This window comes from Lutra lutra, chromosome 4 (assembly GCF_902655055.1).
Source record: "Lutra lutra chromosome 4, mLutLut1.2, whole genome shotgun sequence".
In the NCBI taxonomy this organism is placed as follows: Eukaryota; Metazoa; Chordata; class Mammalia; order Carnivora; family Mustelidae; genus Lutra; species Lutra lutra.
In genome coordinates, this window is record NC_062281.1 from 191,402,602 (window position 1) to 191,422,046 (window position 19,445).

General features: G+C 55.2%; 1 protein-coding gene across 1 annotated transcript; it reads right to left on the reverse strand.

Moving 5' to 3' along the window:
* Positions 1-2,965: 2,965 nt before the first annotated feature.
* On the reverse strand, positions 2,966-15,003 carry LOC125097426 (collagen alpha-1(I) chain-like). Its single transcript, XM_047724956.1, has 3 exons — positions 14,971-15,003; positions 6,510-8,557; positions 2,966-3,296 (listed from the first exon to the last, which is right to left on the reverse strand). The coding sequence occupies exons 1-2, from the start codon at positions 15,001-15,003 to the stop codon at positions 7,316-7,318; spliced, it is 1,275 nt and encodes a 424-aa protein (XP_047580912.1). The 3' UTR covers positions 2,966-3,296; positions 6,510-7,315.
* Between the last annotated feature and the right edge of the window lie 4,442 nt (positions 15,004-19,445).

Consider the following 19,445-nt stretch of genomic DNA (forward strand, 5'->3'; position numbering starts at 1 on the left):
CCTCCTCCTCCTCTTCCTCTTCTTCTCCTTTTTGATTAATCAGTAGAATAATGTAGTTATCTGCATCAGAAATAAAGGGTTCCTGTTACTATTTTCTGAATGAGGAGAGAATGGCCACTTTGTCCCTCCACTGCCCTCTGGCCGTAAGAGAGGAGTGTTGTAACCACGGCCCAGGGTTCTCCTTAGTACTGTCACCTCTAAGGTCTCGCTGGGGAACCAGGACTGACACGGGTTCACCAGCTACAGCCTCTGGTTCTCATTCGTGATGATGGAGGTGGTGATAAGGTTGGCCTCAGGGCCCTCGCCTGGTTCCTCCGGCCTCCTGGGCAGGGGAGAGGACTTCTCGGTGTGTTCCAAGACCAGCAAGGAGGCAGGTGTGGCTGGAACAGAGTAAGCAAGTGGGGGAGCAGGAAGCCGTGCAGTCGGGAGTCAGTTGGGGCCAAGTTCATTTGAATTTCTTCGGCCACAGAAGGTACTTGGGCTTTGACTCTGAGCGTGGTGAGGAGCCACTTTGGAGCAGAGGAGAGATGTGACTAGATTTCATTCAGAATAAGTCACTTCTGCATGTGGTGCTGAAGACGGGCTTTAGGGAGCGAGGGCCCAGTAAAACCAGGTAGGAGGCTGTGACGGTCACCCAGGCAAGAGCACGACAGTGGCTTGGACAGGGTGGGAGCCACGACCATGCTGAGAAAAGCAGAGAAGGATCTGGATTCTGGCTGTAGTCTGAACGTGGAACCAGCAGGCTTTGCTGGCGGACTGGATGCTGGGGGACGAGAGACAGGAGTCAAGGATGGACTGCAAGGGTTTTTGCCAGAGCGCTGGAAACTTGGGGTTCCCCGCTGGAAGCATGGGATTCCCGTGCGTGGAGAAGAGGGGGAGACTTCGGAGAAGCAGCCTAGGGAGGTGTCAGGTGTGGTTAAGACTTCGGTTTGGGATGTGTCCCGTTTTCAGATTCCTATTGCGCATCTACAAGATTTTGAATTGGCTCTTGACTCTCAGACCCTGGAGGTCAGCAGAAAGGTCATGGCTACAGATAAGGGTTTGCGAGTTTGCGAGCAGCGTACAGATGTGACTGATGAGCCGCGAGGCTGGATGAGATCACTCAGGGAAGGACTGCAGGTGCTCGGAGTCCTGGGGTCCCCTGACAGAAAGAGGGTGTGGTTCAGAGGTGGGACCAGCCGTAGAAACCAAAGAGCAGTCAGCGAAGTAGGTGAGAACCAAGAGAGTGGCACCCAAAAATCCAAACAGAGAGGGAGAAAGCATTTCCAGGATCAGGGAGGGATGAGCTCTGTCAGGTGATGCTCATCGGTCAAATAATATGGGGACTTGGAAGGGGCCACCATGGGGTTTAGCAGCACAAGGGTCATCTATGACCTTGATGAGGGATGAGTGGAAAGAAGCAAGCTTCAGGGTCGCCTCCCTAGACCCAGCTGGCAAGAAAGAGGCTCTGTCGGATGCAGGCTCATGGAGGGAGGATGCCACAGGCTCCAGGGAAGACAGTCCCTTCTGCCCTTGGTCTTAGTAGGGACAGTCGCAGCTGCAGAGCCCGAGAACTTGTACTCGTGTCTCCAGGGACTGCAGAGAGACAGGTTTCAGCCCGTTAGTCTGCGGGGCCGACCACCTCTATTTCTGGTCCTAGTGGGAGCTGCCAGGCACGCAGACCCTGCCGCCCAGCACCAGGGACCCATCAGACCTTGCAAAATATTCTGCAAACTCAGTCACCCTACTACTTTTGAAACACTGTCCCTGTCCCCGTATTCAGACAGCTGCCTTACAATCAGAGTGCACTGGCTGCCTCGATACAGAAAGGCCGTCTGCCTTGAGCTAATTCAAAGAACTGAAATTTAGTGACCAAGGAAAAGTCGCCTTACTATGTCACGTCTGGGGATCCCAGACCCCAAAAGTGGATTGTCACAGACTCCTTCTGATACCTATTACACTCCATGTAATCAACAGTGTCTTAGAGGAAGCGTAGGATGCTGGGCCCCACGTGCTTGGGCTCCTTCACCCAAGGCCCCAACGTAACCCAGTGACAGCAAGCCAACCTGAGATGCGGCCCAGTTGGGCCATTTCCTGATGCTCCAGCTTTCTTCAGGATGGGCTTGAGAACCGCGCTGTCCAAGATGGCGGCCACTGACCACGTGCTTCTGCTCGGAGGAACTGAGTGTTGCCTTTGACTTGATTAATTCTGGTGGTCACATGAGGCTGGTGGCTGCTGCAGTGGACGGCAGAGACGTGGGACTTTTCCACGATCACAGACAGTTCTACTGGACAGCACCATAATACTTTCAACTTTTTAAATCTGAGGGGAGGAAGCAGTAGAGAGGAGGCAGCCGAGGGCTTCTGAAATTGTAGGTAAAATTTTGTGTAAGGTGACTCGTTGGTTTTTTCCTTGGAAAGGATTCGTAACTTTCATCAGATTCTCAAAGGATTAGGTAGCCCCCAAGGAGCAAAGAACCATCAATCTGAAGCAACAGATAGTACTACATAACGATAATAGTACATATATTATCCTTATTTTAAGATTCTTTTAAAAGATTTTATTTATTTGACACAGAGAGAGAGACACAGCGAGAGAGGGAACACAAGCAGGGGGAGTGGGAGAGGGAGAAGTGGGCTTCCTGCTAAGCCCCAATGCGGGGCTCGATCCCAGGACCCTGAGATCATGACGTGAGCAGAAGGCAGATGCTTAACAACTGAGCCACCCAGGTGCCCCTTATTTAAAGATTCTATTTATTTATTTGGGAGAGAGTGCATGAGCAAGGGGAGGGGCAGAGGGAGAAGCAGACTCCCCAGTGACCAGGGAGCCCAACACAGGGCTCCATCCCAGGACTCAAGGTCATGACCTGAGCTGAAGGCAGATGCTTAACCAACTGAGTAGGCTCCACACCCAGTGTGGGGCTCGAATGCATGACCCCAAGATCAAGAGTCACCTGCTCTACTGACTGAGCCAGCCAGGTGCCCCTATGTATATTATATAATAAGACATGTACATATACCTTATGTAATATATGTTATCTTATATGCTATAGGGTGGCAGCTGGTTTGTTTAACCAGAGAAATGGGCCTTTCAAGGTTGAGTGCTGTTCATATTTCTGACAGTGGAGTCATGAAGCCGTCTTGGAGAGGTCTTGAATTGGGAGGAGGCACCCAAGGGTCCCTTTGACACTCATTGGCTTCTGGGGACAGGCTAAGACTCAGTCCGGCTGAGGAAGGGCTGTAGCCACGGAGAGCTGGGAGGCCCCCCGCAGTGGAGGTTGGAAAGGAGCCTGGAGGCTTGTGGTGGGCCAGGAAGCCTTGGGGAAGGAAAGGGTAGAGTCTAGACCTTTCCACTGTCTGAGATGGACCAGGATGAGATGACCCTGATGAGGTCAGCCAATAGGGAGGAACACACCTCAAAAGCGTGTGGGGAATGAGTCACCTGAAGCCCACCTCGGCCGCTGGAAGTCCTAGAGAAGCAGGGAGACTGCACCCCGATACACAGGAAGCTATGGCAGCACTAGCAGGGAGTTGTGGCTGATTCTGGAGCCAGATCACCTGGGCTCACGTCCCAAACTAGCAGTATGACCTTGGGGAGCTTTCTAACCCCTCCATGCCTCGGTTTCTTCATCTGTAAGATGGGAATAATTCAAGTCTAGTGTTTTTATGAGGATTAAACAAGGTCATTTCTGTAAAGCACTTGAGCCCGAGCTCGGCCAAAGGAGACCTCGCAGTGCAAGTCTTTGTTAAATAATCCAGTGTGGATTGGCCAGACTTCGTGTCTCCGAAGAGCTTGACATTGAGGGTGGTGGGCCAGCCCTGTTTAGGACATGGGTCTTTCTCCTCCATCACCTGCCCAACTGTGTCTGGGAAACCAGCAGCCCTCAGGCTGGCTGTCCCGGGTCTGTTCCGGAGGGATGATGGGGGCAGCAAGCAGCACTGGCAGCCTTGGGGTGAGCGGCTGCTCCCAGGGTTCTTTGGGGAGTGGAAAGTGGGGGGGATCCTTAGGACAGAAACTGGCCCTATTTTCCTCTTGGAGTTGGAGCAATGGAGGTACCAGTTCTGCACATTTATGAGAGCTGTGGGTGGGGCAAGTCTCACTTCTCTGCCCTCAGCACCGAGGAGTTTTCACTCCAATACAAATGGAGGGGATTCCCCCCCAATCCCAACAGTCTTTGTTAAACGGTGCCCCTGTGTTCCGAGGCTCACTCTGCCTTTGGAGATCAGCAAAGGTCCGAATCCCAGTCTCTCACTTTTTTTTAAAAGACTTTATTTATTTATTTAGAGCTCGGTGAAGAGCAGAGGGAGAGGGAGAGAGAGAATCTCAAGCAGTCTCTTCACTGAGCACAAGAGCCCGATATGGGGCTTGATCCCACAACTCTAAGATCAAGACCTGAACCGGGGGAAAAGAGAAAAAAAGAGACCTGAGCTGAAGTCAAGAGTCAGACGCTTAACCAACTGAGCCACCCAGGCACCCCAGGTCTGTCACTTTGGAGCTGTAAGACCTTAAACAAAGATGTGGGATGGAAGCTTCTGTGAGCCTCAGTTTATCACCTGTAGGATGGGAATAATATTAAGGCTCTCATAGAGCTGTGGGGGGCAAATAAGATCAAGTCTATAAAACACATAGCTGAGTATAATATATACAATAAGGACCCAGTAAATGATAGTTAATAACGTATACATGCAAGCAAATGTATTAAATACCTATGGATCGATCAATCAACCTATAGATAGATACCTCCTATGAATAAGCTGACCTCTCTCTGTCTTCAGTGACAAAATAGGTTGATTTGAAGCATTAGCCGAAGGGTGACTTTAGGAACTGGAAAATAAACAGAACTTAAAACTATGTTTAGTTGAAATGCCCCGTCAGCACAGCAATGAGTAAACATTTCAAAGTAATTCTCCCCTTTGTACAGCATTTTAACTTCTTACATTTATTTGCTATTTTTAATCCGGTGGTGATTTCTTCACCAACCCAACCCGTCAAGTTGGGCTTCCTTATTCAGAGACAGGGCCTGGAAATTTGTGCTTGCCGACACAGGGCTCTGGGCACTAGGTGGGCTCCCCGGGGCACCCCCACTGGCCGTGCGGGCACACACAGACCCCCTGCTCTCTGATGTCGGGGCTGTAGTGAAGAAAGCCCTTCTCCCACGAGAACCCCTTCTTCTGCGGGGCTCAGTCTGGGACCCTGTGTCCCTCTCGGCCTGTCCTAGAGAGCCGAGCCCAACAGACAGGCTGCCCCAGCCTCCTGGCCACTTGCCGCTGAGACGGTCACAGCCAGGGGCCCTGGCATAGCCCAGCTGATACTCCTGCGTTACCCACAACCTGGATGACATCTTCTAAGTCGGGGGGTCAGGAGTTAGTGAATGTTGGGGTATGAGTACTTTCAGATGACCAGCTGGGTTCTTGCTCTGCTTATGTAGCCAGTAAGGAAGAACGATGGCTCCTTTTTCTTTTTCTGCTGAGATATTACTGACTTGCCATAAATTTTACTACTTAAAAGGGTGCTGTTCAGTGGGTTTTAGTGTATTCCCTGAACTGTGCACCCATCACCATGCTCTAACCCCAGGACATTGTTATCCCCCACCCCTTTATTTTTTTAATTCACAGTCTGGGGACAAGACTGATGGATAGGGTGTCTAGAGAGTGGGACTCCTTGGGCATCTGTGGTTACATTTCAGGCCTAGAGGCCTCTAGGCACCTCGTTTCACAGCCACATCTGGGGACGCAGATTCTACGTAGCTGGGGGCTTACGTCGAAGCTTGTCCACGCTACTTCTGTAGCCCCTCCTCTCCGTAAGTTAGGGTATGTGTATGTCTGGGTGCTGGAAATACAGACAGGCTCGGTGTCCTCGAGCCCGGTGGGGTTGGGGACAGGTGAGACAGACTTGGGCACCTACTATGTAAAACAGTTCTTGTTTACACAAAAAGGCTGAACAGGAAAAAAAAATAGTAAGGCCTGGATACGGTTTGACCTCTCTGGATGAAAAAGTGCTTAAGAATCTAATTCTTTAGTTGCCAGAACCTGGTGTCTCCAAAGGGAATTCATTCACCTGTTGGCTGCCCAGGTCAAGGCCTTTCAGTGGCTCTTCAAGGAAAGCAAGAAGAGACAGGGCCAGTGAGGGCAGAGGCTCTCAGTGCGCTCGCAGGTGTCTGTATGCAGAGAGCGGGAAGCTAATGCATCCCCAGGGCCTGGCACTCCCCAGAGGTCCCTTGCATGAGCTGGGGTGCCCCAAAGCGTGGCAGTGTACAGGCACTCTTTCTAGTGCTTTGTATCCAACTGCCCCAAGGGGCAGAGGTCCCACAGGATTTACTGAATCCTCACTATGAACCTGATGCTGTCTGTGCACACAAGGACACCAAGGCTTGGAGAGGCTAAGCAATCTGCAAAATTGAGGCAAAATCACAGGGGCTTCAGGAGTGAGGCTGTGAGTCTCAAAGGCACACCTGGAGTCCTAGTTCTGGCCCATTCTCCTCCCTGTGATGGTGGCCAAGGTTTACCCTTCTGGTCCCTGATGTCCTCACCTGGAAATAGGGGCAGTACTGGTACCCATCTCAGGACAGTCTGAAGATTGAACAGCACTGCCTGTGGAAGGGCTCACGACGATGCCAGGCGCGCTGAGAGTACTCCAGGCAAATGAGCTGTTATGATTGCTCAAGGTCATTAGCAAACCAGGAGCAGAACCCACTTTCCTTTCCATCACCATGTGCTACCTCCAGAGTCACTTGCCACATTTGAATCTTCCTGAGACTTTGAGGATCTGGGAAGGCTGTCTTCACCCTGTCTGCCCCATGGTGATGGCCATGGAGGGGGGGGGGGGGACTGTCCCCTCTCCTGCTGCTGGCATGGGGAAAGGTCAGCCTGACCTGCAGCCAGCCTCCTGCACCTGGGCATTCTCACCTGCTGGCTGGCTCTTTCCTCTTCTAGGACTGTTCTAGAATCCCTGGAAAAGTCTGGGAGACATTGGGCTCCACACGGACTAATCTCTGAACCTCAGGATCCTCATCCATCAGATGGAAGCAGCGCACACCTGGCCTCCACTTGCTCCCCAGTGTGCCCAGATGTGATTACCCACCTGGGCGGCAGCCGCTTGCCTGTCGCCCCCACAAGGGACGTTTTCTCCTCAGTACAAGACGAATCAGCTTCAGCTGTCGCGTCAGGGAGCCAATGCACCACCAACTCGAAACGACCCTGACCTTCAGTTTTGTCCACATGGAATAGACAGGAGCCGACTAGGTAGGTCACAGGTGCAGGACGGTTTGCTTCTCACTCCGTCCCGCAACAACCCCCAGGGCAGAAACACTTGCAAGGGAGCCCCGGGCTGCTTGGCTCAAGGTTCCGAGGTCCCGACCCGGTGGGACTGGGTGGGATTTAAGACGGTCGGGAGCGGCGTAGTGCCCGGGGATCCGCTTCCCCACAGCAGAGAGAGGAAGGGGAGTCTTTGGAGCCGCCTCTGCACGTGCGCCCCCACCAACCCCGAGGGCGTCGGGGGGAGGCACCGTGGAAACCGCGAGAAATGGGAGGCGCGCACCTTGCGGGCGGCCCGGCTCCTCCCCGCAACTCCGTCCCCCGGACCCCGGAAGGCGGGTGCAGGGGGCATGCGCCCTGCCCCGCGCCCTCGGCTCCGACCGAGCGCCTCCCGCTCCCCGGGCAGCGCCGGACCCAGGCCCCCCAGCGGCCCGCAGGGCCGGAACTTGGGGGCGCGGTGAGCGGGGGCGGGGCGCCGGGCCGGCGGGCGGTGGCTTGCGGCGGGGCGCCGGGTCCCGGGCCTGGAAGCCCTTTCCCGTCTCCTTAAATCCGCGGCTGCGTGGGACCTCCGAGCTCTCCCGGCGGGCAGCGTCGGCGACGACAGATCCAGACCCGGGACACCTCCTGCGCCCGCGCCCGGGACGCGACGTGGTGCCTTCCCTGTTCCCAGGGAGAGGCCGCGCCGATGGGCATCGCGGCGAGCGCTCCGCGCTTTCTGTCTGCTTTCTTCCAGCGCCCCCGGCCCGCCCGGGCTTCGGGCCCGCCGCGGAGGGGCGAGGGGCCCCGGAAGGGTGGCGATGGCCGTGGAGCCGGACGTGGGCTCTGGGACGCGCGCCCGGGGCCCCGCGGTAGGCGGACCGGCCCCCCGGCCGAGCGCGCGCCGTCTGCCTCCGGGGCGCCCCGCACCCCCCACCTCGACGTGACCCCGGCGTCCGCAGCGCCCCCGCCCCGCAGCCCGCGCAGGCTGGCGCCGCCCCCAGCGCCGCTCCTTTGGCCACCTGGCCCTTCCCTTCTCAGGTGCCGGGGAGGCCGGCGCCCCACCCGTCTGGGGCGAGACGACTCGGAGGGTCTCGAGCTGGAGGGCCGTGTCCCCTGCCCCGGGGCCGGGTGGTGCGCGCAGGAGGAGGACCCAGAAGCGGGCTCTGCCTGGGCTTGCCTGGGCTTGTTCAGAGCTGGGCTGCTTCCCTCCGTGACCGCGCAGATCCGCGGGGATTTCGAGATTTTGCGGGAGCTGCCGCTGAGCCCCGGGAGGAGGGGGCTGGAAGCCCGCGCGGCTTGTCGCCTCGTCCCACGGTGAGCGCAGGTAAGCGCTTGTGTTCTCGGTCTGTTTGAGAGTTAGGAAGGAGGGAGGCAGGAACTTATTCAGTCGTAATAATGGGAACGCTGTTGAATTGTGTGGCCTCCGAGTCAGAAGGAGAAAAATTTCCAAGAAGCAACAAAATGCTCTTTGATTTCATAATCTCCGGAGAGAAAGGATTCCTTTTCTGCGTTTTGCGTGGCTGGTGATTTCTTTCTTCCCCACTCTCCGTGGTGGCTGCGGGAGGGCTCCCTAGTCCGGGGGTGGACATGGGGCCTCTGGTTTTATCGGTGCTGCTTCCCCACGATGGGAGCAAATACCTCGGTCTCCTGAAAGTGGGGACGCTGAGACTGGCTGGCTGCCCACGGTGCCCCTGACAGGTCTCAGCAGCTATGAAACGTCCTGTGGTCACTACAGTAGTGTTTTACCCGGGGTCCCCTCGGCCAGCGTACGTTTGAAAGAGAGGAACAGGAGAAGGAGTTTCAGCCTTCCTGTCCCCAAGGGGAACATGAGCCCTCCTCCCCTCCAGCACCTGGTGGCCAGAACGGGTGGGCTGGGAGCTGCAGGTCAGGATGGAGGCTGGATCAGGAAATGGCAGTGTGGAGGACCCCTGCCCCAGGTTAGGTGGCTGTGGCCTGGTAGCTGGGACAGGGCCCATGCTCCTGCGCCTTCACTATCTCAGGGAGCAAGGGAGCAGCGTGGCTATGTGGAAAGACCCAGGGCCTACACCCTCTGGGTACGTTCAGGCTGGTCTCCTGCTCTAAGGAGTGGTTGGGCTTCCTGGACCCCTTCAGCTGACGCTGAGAGCCACATCACGGGGGCAGAATGGCTCACTGTGTGCGTGGCCAGTTCTGCCTCTGCCCCCAGGTCTGAGATGCCTTTGGGACAAAGGGCCACTCTCCTGAGTCTTGGCATCCCAGCCTCTGCCGTAAGGGCCATGCAGTGGTGGCTGAGTTGGTGCGCTGGGCAGGATGGGTGGCCAGGCAAGGGGCGAGGCTCCTGTACTTGCCAACATTCTCTTTGGGGGTCTTTCCAGGGGCAGAGGGCTGATAGGACAGCATAAGCTGGGACCTTGGGGGCCCGTTGACATCTGGGTTAGTGGCCTGTCTCTCAAGCTTCCCAAACTTGAGGACTGGCCAGGACTGGCCTGCTTTGCCCTCTCTGACCCGCTGTCTGTCTGGCCTCAGGGATCCCCTGGTTAACAGATGTGCAGTCATGAGACTGCACTTTCACTCCTTACGCCGTGCCCTTGGTGCACATCTCAAACCAAAAGTCCCCAGGTCCTTCCATCACGGCATGGAAGATAATACTTCCATCAGCCGTGTGAGCTGATTTCGGTCCTCGCCCTGCACCTGCCCTTGTCCTGGGCTGGGAGGTGGAGGAAGATGGAAGTACAAACCATGCAGTGAATGCTGCCCCTGGTTGTAGGCTGCCCAGCCTCCGGTCACAGGAGATCAGATATAGGTTGTAAGAGAAACTAGCTACCCGGGACTCATTCATTCATTCCCTCAGCAGATACGGACTGAGTCCTTGCTGTGTGCCAGCATTGGCGTTAGGAAGCAAAAGGCAGATCTTTGCTTTTGTGGAGCCGATCTTCTGTTGGAGGAAACAGGTGGTACCTGCACACGATGAACATTTGAAACGTTTCGGTTGTGATAAATGCTGTGGAGGGGCAGGAAGGTGGAGCGTGCCAAGAAGGGGTTGTTCGTGTTGCTGGGGAAGGGAGGGGTTAGGTCATTGAGGAGAAACCTCAACGGCCCAGGAGAAGGGTCTTTGGGCAAAAGGGTCGCAAGTGCAAAGGTTCTATGTTTGGTGCATTTGTGAGAAGTTGGCAAGAAAGCCAGCAAGACTGGAGGTGAGTGAAGTCAGGCAGGAGCCAGACCATCTAGGGCTCTCTTTGTGTGCTCTGGGGCTTAGAAATCTTCACATTTTTAAAACTAACACCCTGGTGATCTCAGGGTCCTGGGATAGAGCCCCTTTTTCTCTCTATCAAGTAAATAAAATCTTTAAAGTAAATAAATAAAACGATCACTCTGGCTGTTGTGTAAAGACCATCCAGAGCCAAGAAGGGTGGCAGGGAGACCTGTTAGAGGCTGTCTTTGGGCTGGAAACCACAGGGGGTTGGACTGGGCTGTAGCGCGGAATAGAGGCATAGGGTTGGAAGGGAGCGCAAACAGGATGTACTGCTGGGTGCACGTGGGGAGATAGGACACAACATGGAGGAGACAAAGATGATGCCAGTGTCTATGGCTTACACAGACAGGTAAATTGTTTCTTGGGGGGCGGGGGACGGGGAGCAGGCTGCACGGTTTTATGGGGATCTGGAATTGTGTTTTGGCTCTAGTGTGTTGCCCTGTTGGACACCCAACTGGAGCTGGTATTGGCTGCCGGAACCTGGAGCGTAGGAGATTGGTCTGGCAGGGGCATCGGTGTGACTAAGATCGTCCCTCATGCCATGAGATTGGGAGAGGTTGCTGAGGGGCTGGGTGATGGCGGTTTGGGGGAGAGCAGGAGGTGGAAACAGTCATCTTGCAGAATGGGGAGGGACTGGATAGGAGAAGGGACAGAACAGTGCCTGGCATGTGGCAGATATTTGGTGAATAAATTTGTGGGATGCTTAGACGGGTAAATGTGTTCACAGTTGCACGCATGTGTAGGAGTGCGGTGTGCAGAGCGGAAAGACCAGCTGGGGATGTCATAGGCTACTCGGTGCTGTGGGATTTCAGGGGCTCACAGAGCTGGGGAGAGCCCAAGGCAGTTCCGTGGCCGTAGAAGGGACTGGGTCTGAGCTTGGGTGAACAGCCAGGACTCCGAGGCCGTTGGGAGAGAAGGGAGAGTCACATCAAAGGGGATGGCATTAACGGAATTAGGAAGGCACGAAGTATGTTTCGAGGTGTGTTACAGGAGCTGGACTGTGGATGGCTGGAAGGTTCTTAGCAAGGGAGAGCTGGTGCTGCTGAACGGCGGAGACCCCCCGGGGACCGAGGGGGGAGCAGCCGGAGAGCCTGCCCCCCCGCCCTGTCACACACACCCATAGAAGCTGGCGCCTTTATCTCGTAGGCTGACAGTGACGGCCGGGCGCGCATGTGTGCTGCGGGGGGAGGCCGGGGGGGGCTACTTGAAACTCAGCTTCAGTGATTCAAGGGTCCTTAGGAATGAAAGTGTTTGGTGGCTGGTCTCTGGGTCTGGCTGCAGACGCCATAGGCAGGCAACTAGATGCCAGGGTGTGGACTGGCTTTGTTCATTCCTGAGCACCTCAGTTCTCCGGGAGGTCTGCCGTGTCCACGAAGCTCAGGGTTTTCTGGTCAAGGATGTGGTGGCCGGGCCCACCTCTGTCTGCCGCTAGCTGCGCACATCTGCAAACGGGACTTAACCTTCCTGGGTTTGGTTCTTCTTCTCTCAAACTAGGCTGATTATGTCGGGACCTCCTTTGGAGACCCGTGGTGTAAGTACCCAAGGTCACGTGTATAGACCGGGGCCCCAGGAGCTGGGGCCTCCCGGAAGACACCCACGGAGATCCAGAGCTTTCCCTGCCCAGATATTCAGTGCTGTTGATAAATCAAAAGAACCTTTCTCTACACTGATAGTATTTAGTGAGGTTTTTGGAGCTGTTTGATTGATTTTTGTATTGCAAATATCCCTCTCAACTTCCCCTTCCTAAAAAGGAGGCTTTCATTTTCGTTGCTGTTGCTAACTAGGAAGGCAGATATTTAAATGGAGTAAAATGGAGGCTCCTGGGTGGCTCAGTCAGTTAAGGGTCTGGCTCCTGATCTCAGTTCAGGGCTTGATCTGAGGGTCATGAGTTCAAGCCCTTCGTTGGGCTCCACACTGGGTATGGAGCCTACTTTTAAAAAAAAAATCATTAAATGGAGGAAAATGCCTTGGGTTGATACAGACGAAATACATCCTGCTCCCCAGGTTGCTGGCTATGAGCAGGAGGCAACAGACGGTCTGTCTGTCGTGGGGGGCTCCCGTGCACGGAGCCCACAGTGGTGACCGGTCTCCCCCTGGGGCCCCACCTTGACCTCTGTCATTTGATGCGTGGCTTGCCCCCTTCTGAGAGTGGTCCTGGCTTACTCCTCCCTACTTCCCACAAGACCTCTTGCAGGGGGGCACGCCTGCCAGATTCCCTTCACCTCCCCTGGGAAGAAAGGGAGGGTCCATCCACAGGACCAAGTGTTGTCTTGGCAGTGGGAGGGTGGGGGGTAGGGGTGAGTTGGCTTGGACCAAATCGGTTCCCAATCCTGGTGTTAAACCTATTCTGAGGCTCTCACATCTGGTCATGATAAAATTCATGAACATAGACTTGAAATTTCAAACTGGATACTACTACTGTCCTCATAACCCATGTATCATGAAACCCACCACCAAAGGTGGGGCAAAGCCAGTGTCATATCCTAGACCATGTGATCGACCCCCGAACGATACAGCCCCTCCTCCAGGACCTCGGCAAGGCTGGTGGTTGTCAAAAGTGTCGCCAGACCCCAAAGGTGATGAACGTCCCTTGCCTCCGACCTGGGGAAGTGGAGAAACAGTTCCTGATAATCTTCTGGGGAAGTTGCTGGCTCAGAGAGGGAGCTGTGTGGAAGCTACGCACCCCGGGTGCCGCCCAGCTGTCTTCCTGCCCTGATAGCCCCTCCCTGGGCACAACCAGATGAGGGGTGCCCGGTGGGATGCAGACGGACTCTGAGAGACTGTGCTGGCCTTTGGGGGCAGAAGTGGAATCAGCCAGGGTAAGACCCACAGACCGGTCAGGGTTCACCTGGGGCCCCTTCCCTTTCCGTCTCAGGCGTAACGCCCCTCACCAGCTGTGCCACCGTTCCAAGCCCGCATCCCACTTTGGCGCCCGCTGAGGATGGTCCTATCCCCTCAAATGCATCTCACCCCCGAAAACACTTCAAACCTTCCGTCCCCTGAGAGCCACTCATAAGCCACATCATTCAACACCGATTGGGGGAAAAAAAGCAAACTCTTCCCCCGCCGCTCTCATTCTCCTCCCTGCACCAAAGAATCACACCTTCTTTCAAATGCTTCCAGAAATGTGAGCTGCCACTGTGTTCGCATGCCGCTAATTATGCTCATTTATGTGAATTGTTTCCATTTAAGCCTAATTACTGTACTGGAGGCTAACACTTCTGCTTCTCCTTAAATATGTGTCAAAGTAACTTTGTTTCGAGTTGTCTTTAAGGCAGCAGAGAAACATAAAGAACATCGTCTGCGAGTGAGATGGTCCTCGTTTTACCCCTCGTTTCCTCAGGGGTACTGGGCAAGAATTGAACATTTCTCAACCCATTTTAACTCTGGTCCTCAGAGTCGCTAGGAGGATCCCAGGAGGTGGTCATTAGTACCCCTTGACCCACCCCACTTCCAAGGCTGTGGTCAACGGCAGATGAGGCAGACCGTCGCTGCCCTCGTGGGCTTTGTAGTCCCATCAGGACAGCAGAAGGTGCATTAGTCATGCATAAATAACAAACATTTATGGAGCTCTTACTGTGTGCCAGTCACTGCTGTAAGCACTTTCCAGATCTTACGTTAGTTAATCCTTGTGTCAATGCTGTGAGGAAACTGTTGTCCCTGTTTTACATATGAGGAAACAGAGACCTAAGCGTGGTCACGGCAGAGCCAGGCTCCAACGCAGGAGGCATGACTCAGCTGCTATTGAGAAGGGGTGACCGCCGGGCGCCTCGGGAATGGAAGTGGGCGTGTGGGCGCTGTGGGAGCTGGACTGGGGGAGGGCAGTGCACCACCTTTGCTACATTGTGTTGGTTGGAAGCCAGTCGTGGGTCTCCCCCTGACAGGGGGAGGGGATGGTACCCAGGTGTGAACCCCAGGAGGCTCCCATCACGGGAGCCACCTTGGGGTCTCTCCACTGCAATTTATTTATTTAACAGAGAGAGAGAGAGCGAGAGAGAGCGGGCACAAGCAGGGGGAGCGGCAGGCTGGGCGGGGGGAGCAGGCTCCCCGCTGAGCAGGGAGCCTGACATGGGGCTCGATTCCAGGACCCCAGGTTCATGACCTGAGCCGAAGGCAGACGCTTAACTGACTGAGCCACCCAGGCAGCTGCCCCCCACCCTGCCCCAACCACCAGAATTTCTCACTTTATTTGTGGATCTTTTGTCCTTGTAGATTCCTGTCCATGCCAATAGTTTGCGACTTAAGAAAAAGGCGGTTAGGACACCAGGCAGCATTTCTGGCATTTTTTCCTGATCCGCTGTATCACAGGTATCTGCCCTCCAGGGAGTTAGTGCTGTCATGGCTATTTCCATGGTTAAACGGTCCCAGGAATTTTATAAGAGAGAAGTCAAGCTTGAGGCAGAGTCAGCAGAGAGGGGAGGAGGAGCCTGGTGAAGAATTCCGACGTTTCTCCAAAACTTTAACGTTCATCCATTCGTTGACGTATCCTGTGTCCTTGCATTCCCGCGTCAGTGTGTCCTGCACACTTTGGCGAGCTCCTCTTGCGCCGTGCGTTCCATATCGGCCATTGGGACACCATGGGTGGTTTCACTCCCTGTGGACTGGGGGACCAGCCGGAGCCCACTTCAGGGACAGGCGGGCAAAGGGAATAGTATGCTTCCTTTTTTTCTTTTTTATTTAAGATTTTATTTATTTATTTGACAGAGAGAGAGAAAACAGAAGCAAGGGGAGAGGGAGAGGGAGAAGCAGGCTTCCCACTGAGCAGGAGCCTGATGTGGGGCTCGATCCCAGAACCCTGGGATCATGACCTGAGCCCAAGGCAGACACTTAACGACCGAGCCACCCAGGCGCCCCAACAGTGTGCTTCTTAAAGCAGAATCAGCACAATTCACCTCTTCCTGCCAAACCAGATTATCCCGTGAAACGTTCATGGCTGTGCTGTGGCCCGTGGAACAGTGGCCCGAGGGTCCCAACTTCAGAGCACAGGCTTTTTTTCCGACTATGCTTAAGATCATTCCCTTCCCTTCTGTTCTCTGCCCCTCGCTTGTCTCCCTTCAGTTTTGTCGGTGAACCTGAGTTCAGCCAACCTTCTCCGCCATCCTGAGCTTCTGCTTCTGAATCGCTGTGGGTCAGGGACTCCCATCCCCATGGCAGGTCCGCACGGTGTGTAAGGTACGAGGGAATGAGGGGGTCTCGAGGGCAGCCAGCCCCGGCCCCGGTATCCGAGGAAGAAAGCATGGCTTTGATGCATTGCTTTCATTTAATAGTAGTTGTCATTTACCTGGTTTTGAATTTCAGCTCCCTGCCCCCTTGGGGTGACTGCTCCTCCAAGGGGACTCTGGGTGGACAGAATCGGTAGAATCCGTAAATATTCACAGAACACCACATCAGAGGGTGCCCGGACCTTCTGAAGAAGGGCAGGAACTTGGCCGTAGGCTAGGATTTCGGGCTGCTCGGAGGCCTCTTTGTCACTCCTCCCTCCCCACTCCCCTGCACCTTACCCTCCCCCCCCCACCCCTGCTGCTGTTTCATGAGATAATGGATGACTCCAGGGGTGTGTTTCCTTGGCGGCTGTACAAGCTGACCACAAACCGGGGGTCTTGCAACTACAGAAGTTGACTCTCCCACAGTTCTCGAGGCCAGAAGTCCGAAATCCAGCAGGGCTGCGTCCCTCTGGAGGCCCGAGGGGCGGGTAGGAGCCAGTTGGCAAAGCTAGCAAGAAGGATGCCCGGGGCAGGCCCAGCGGCCGGAGGGCCAGCACCCGGGAGCGGCAGACCCCGGCCCGTGATCTCGGAGAGATCTCCCCTGCCATCCCCACCCGGCCTCCTTCTGTGAGCTGGTTTGTGGTTGACATTTAAAAACGAGAGCTTTGCTCTTTTGGTCTAAGCCAGATAGCAGGTTCACTGTGCACTCGATGCAGAAATCCCCTGACCAGGGAGAGGCTCCGGCTCGGCCCGTGATGAGTTTGCAAATCAGGGCATCTGGTATTCCTCCGAGGGCAGGTTTGCTCAGTGAACCAGGGGTCGGGCCAGGTTCGAGGACGTCCAGGACTCGAGGGTGTAGCTGGAAAGTGACCCATCGGTAAGTGGGAACAGGAGCAGAAGGGACGGCACGTGGGGGTCCACACACATCCCTCGCTTATAACATCTCTTGGGCCAACCTTGAGCTGTCCAACCTTATTTGGACCCTGGGTCCTGATTCTTTTATAAACAAACCCCATGCTCGAACCCTTCCTTTGGGGGATGGCAGTAGGTTCCCCCATTAATTCACTGTCCAGTGCAGTGGAATCGTATCTGACTTGGCTTCTGTGTGTCTTCTCTTCTCCTCCGCCCTACATCTCAGATCACCAGTTTCTAACCCCCAGAGCCAGCAGCCCTTGCCAGGACCCCGGACTGGGGCTATGGGGAGTGGCTCCCCTCTTGCAAGCCCCCCTTCGCTGCACCTGTGTGAGTGAACTGACTTCTCTGTCAAGCCCACCGGGAACATTGCTTTTGTTTGTTGTAGCAGATATTCTTTTTTTTTTTTTTTTTTTTTTAGGATTTTATTTATTTATTTGTCAGAGAGAGAGCATGAGCAGGAGGGAGCAGCCGGCAGAGGAAGAAGTAGGCTCCCTGCTGAGCAAGGAGCCTGATGCGGGGCTTGATCCCAGGACCTTGGGCTCATGATGTGAGCCAAAGGCAGACGCTTAACGACTGAGCCCCCAGGTGTCCCTGTAGCAGAACTTCTTAAGCTGAAGACCCATATACACACAGACTTTAGGTTATTACTCTGAGTATTATTTTCTTATCTACTTATTTTTCTTACAACAGTTTATGGTGTATATGGTATTACTTAAATGTGATGGTTTATGGCCGAGCGTTGTACCTCAAGTTTTGCCTTTGATATTAGGGGAGAGCCGATACTCACAAGAGTGTCAGAGTTTGTGAGTTGTCCCATTGGGTCAGCCCCTGTCCCCCCAGCTCTGGCCCTGTCTCTAGGTGCCTGGGTCCCTCTCTCAGGACAGGGGATCTTGGAAAGGTGACCCCGATGTGTGAGCTATTCCCCAGGCGGGGGGTAACCAAGCCAGCGGAGGGGAGCCCGGAACGCGTGATGGGAAGAAGTAAGAGGTCGAAGCAGTGGGGATGATGCCGAGCTCAGGCCCGAGGCTAAGGCAGAATTTTAAGTGGAAAATCAGGTCTCAGGTCCAGAGGGTTGGGCAGTGGGGGTGCAGTGCCTTGTTCCAACTGAGAGCCGGCCAGGTAACGGGAGGTTGGCAAGCTTCTGGATTTTAGCTGTGCATGACTTTCCTCAGTGCGAGCCTCAGCGATGAGCGATGGATCCAGAACCTTATCAGGGTCTTAGGGGATGATCGGTGGGGACGGCCACCTGCTCAGGGGGTGTTGGCAGGAGACATGGGGATGTCGGGCCTGCAGTCTCCCTCCCACCTGGTCTCCTGGCCTGGCACGTGAGCTGGTTTTCTCATTTCCTTGTTTGGCACCAGGCGCTGTCTCACTGCCTCTACCCTTTCTCTTGGCCTTTGTGGCCTCGCGTGGGGCAGTTTCCTGGGGTCTGGTGACCGGGAACAGCAGCCCGGGCAAGCCTGTCATGGACAGTTCCCTGAGCAGGTGAGGTGTGTTCCCAGGAAAGTGGGTGTCTACGCATAGTCTGCCCTTATTCTTTCCTTTCAAATGTTCTTTTAAGATGATAAAATTAGTGGTAACTCATAGAAAATCAAATGATCCGGAGGTAGAGAGGCTCATGGGTTAAGCCCATGTCCAGCCTGCATCTCCCTCCAGCTCCCAACTCCCCAAAGGCAGCCACTGTAGGCCCTGGGGTCATGTCCTTCCCATCTGCCCAGCTCCGGGTTTGGTTTCCGGTGACTGTGTGCTGAGCTGTGGCAGACCAGGAAAGACTCCAAGGGTGTGATATGCTCCTTATGTTTCTGGAGCCTCTGTTTCTGTGGGACTGACATCCAGGGTGTGTAGCTAGGCATGGGGGTACCCCTGGATGTGTCCGTGTCTGCCATCAGCTCAGCTCCGGACCCCCAGGGGCTCACCAGGCAGGGGCTTGTCTCAGGGGGTCTGGGGTGGACCCCCGATCCGCTCCCAGCTTCCTTCCGGGGCCCTGCCTTCTTGAGCTGTGAAGGTGGGTGTGCCTGGCTCTCCCCTCCCCGCCCCTTGCACTTGGACTTGGGGCCTCCGCCGTTCCACCGAGCTGGCAGGTCAGGAACGCAGAAGGACTCTGCTTTTATTTATTTAGGCAAGACAGAGTGTGTGAAAGGTCACCCAGCACCTGTGAAACACCTGCCACGGGTGAGGCCGGCGGCTGTGACAGCGGTGGAGTCATCGATCTTTCTCCCTGGCTTGGGTGGGAGCCCTTCAGAGCTGAGCCGCAGTAGGGCAAGCTCGGAGGTCTGGAGCCCCCGGCCGGCAGCTGGGTAGCTTGCCCAAGCTGCGGTCTGTTCCCGGGGGTCCCTCCAAAGATGCAGAGCCTGTGCTCCCCCAGCCTCATCAAAGACAGGAGGGGTCCCCACCAGGGGCCCTCTAGGCTGAGGGACATGTCCGGTGACTAAAGGTGACCATTTTCCCAGGACTTTTAAAGAAGAGAGAAAACTCTTTTGCCTTGTGTTAAGCTGTTTCTCAATCAAAGCACTGCTGACATGTGGTGAGCCTCAGTGTTTGGGGGTGTCCTGTGTGATATGTAGTCTCATCCCTGACCTGTACCCACTGGGTGCCAGGGGCACCCCCCACCTCCAGTTGTGACAACCCAGAACGTCTCCAGACATTGCCAGATGTCCCCGGGGGGGCAAGTCACCCCTCCCCGCCCTTTGAGACCCACTGGACTCCAGGATTCAGAAATGGGCTTTCTGTGACCATCGTTTGGGCGTCGTGGGCTGCCTCTTGCCCGGGAGCGGTTTTTCTTTGTTCCTTTTCCAAAGGGCTGACCTCATCGGGCTCATTTGTTTGTTTCCTTGACTCACACTGCTGTAACCACAAGCAGGCTTCCTACTTTGGGGGATCCC

Coding starts and splice junctions, on each gene's coding strand:
- LOC125097426 (XM_047724956.1), bottom strand. CDS start 15,003: ATGGAACGCACGGCGCAAGAGGAGCTCGCCAAA. Junction 8,558..14,970: donor CGCAAGAGGAGCTCGCCAAA/GTGTGCAGGACA, acceptor ACTCTCAAACAG/ACCGAGAACACAAGCGCTTA.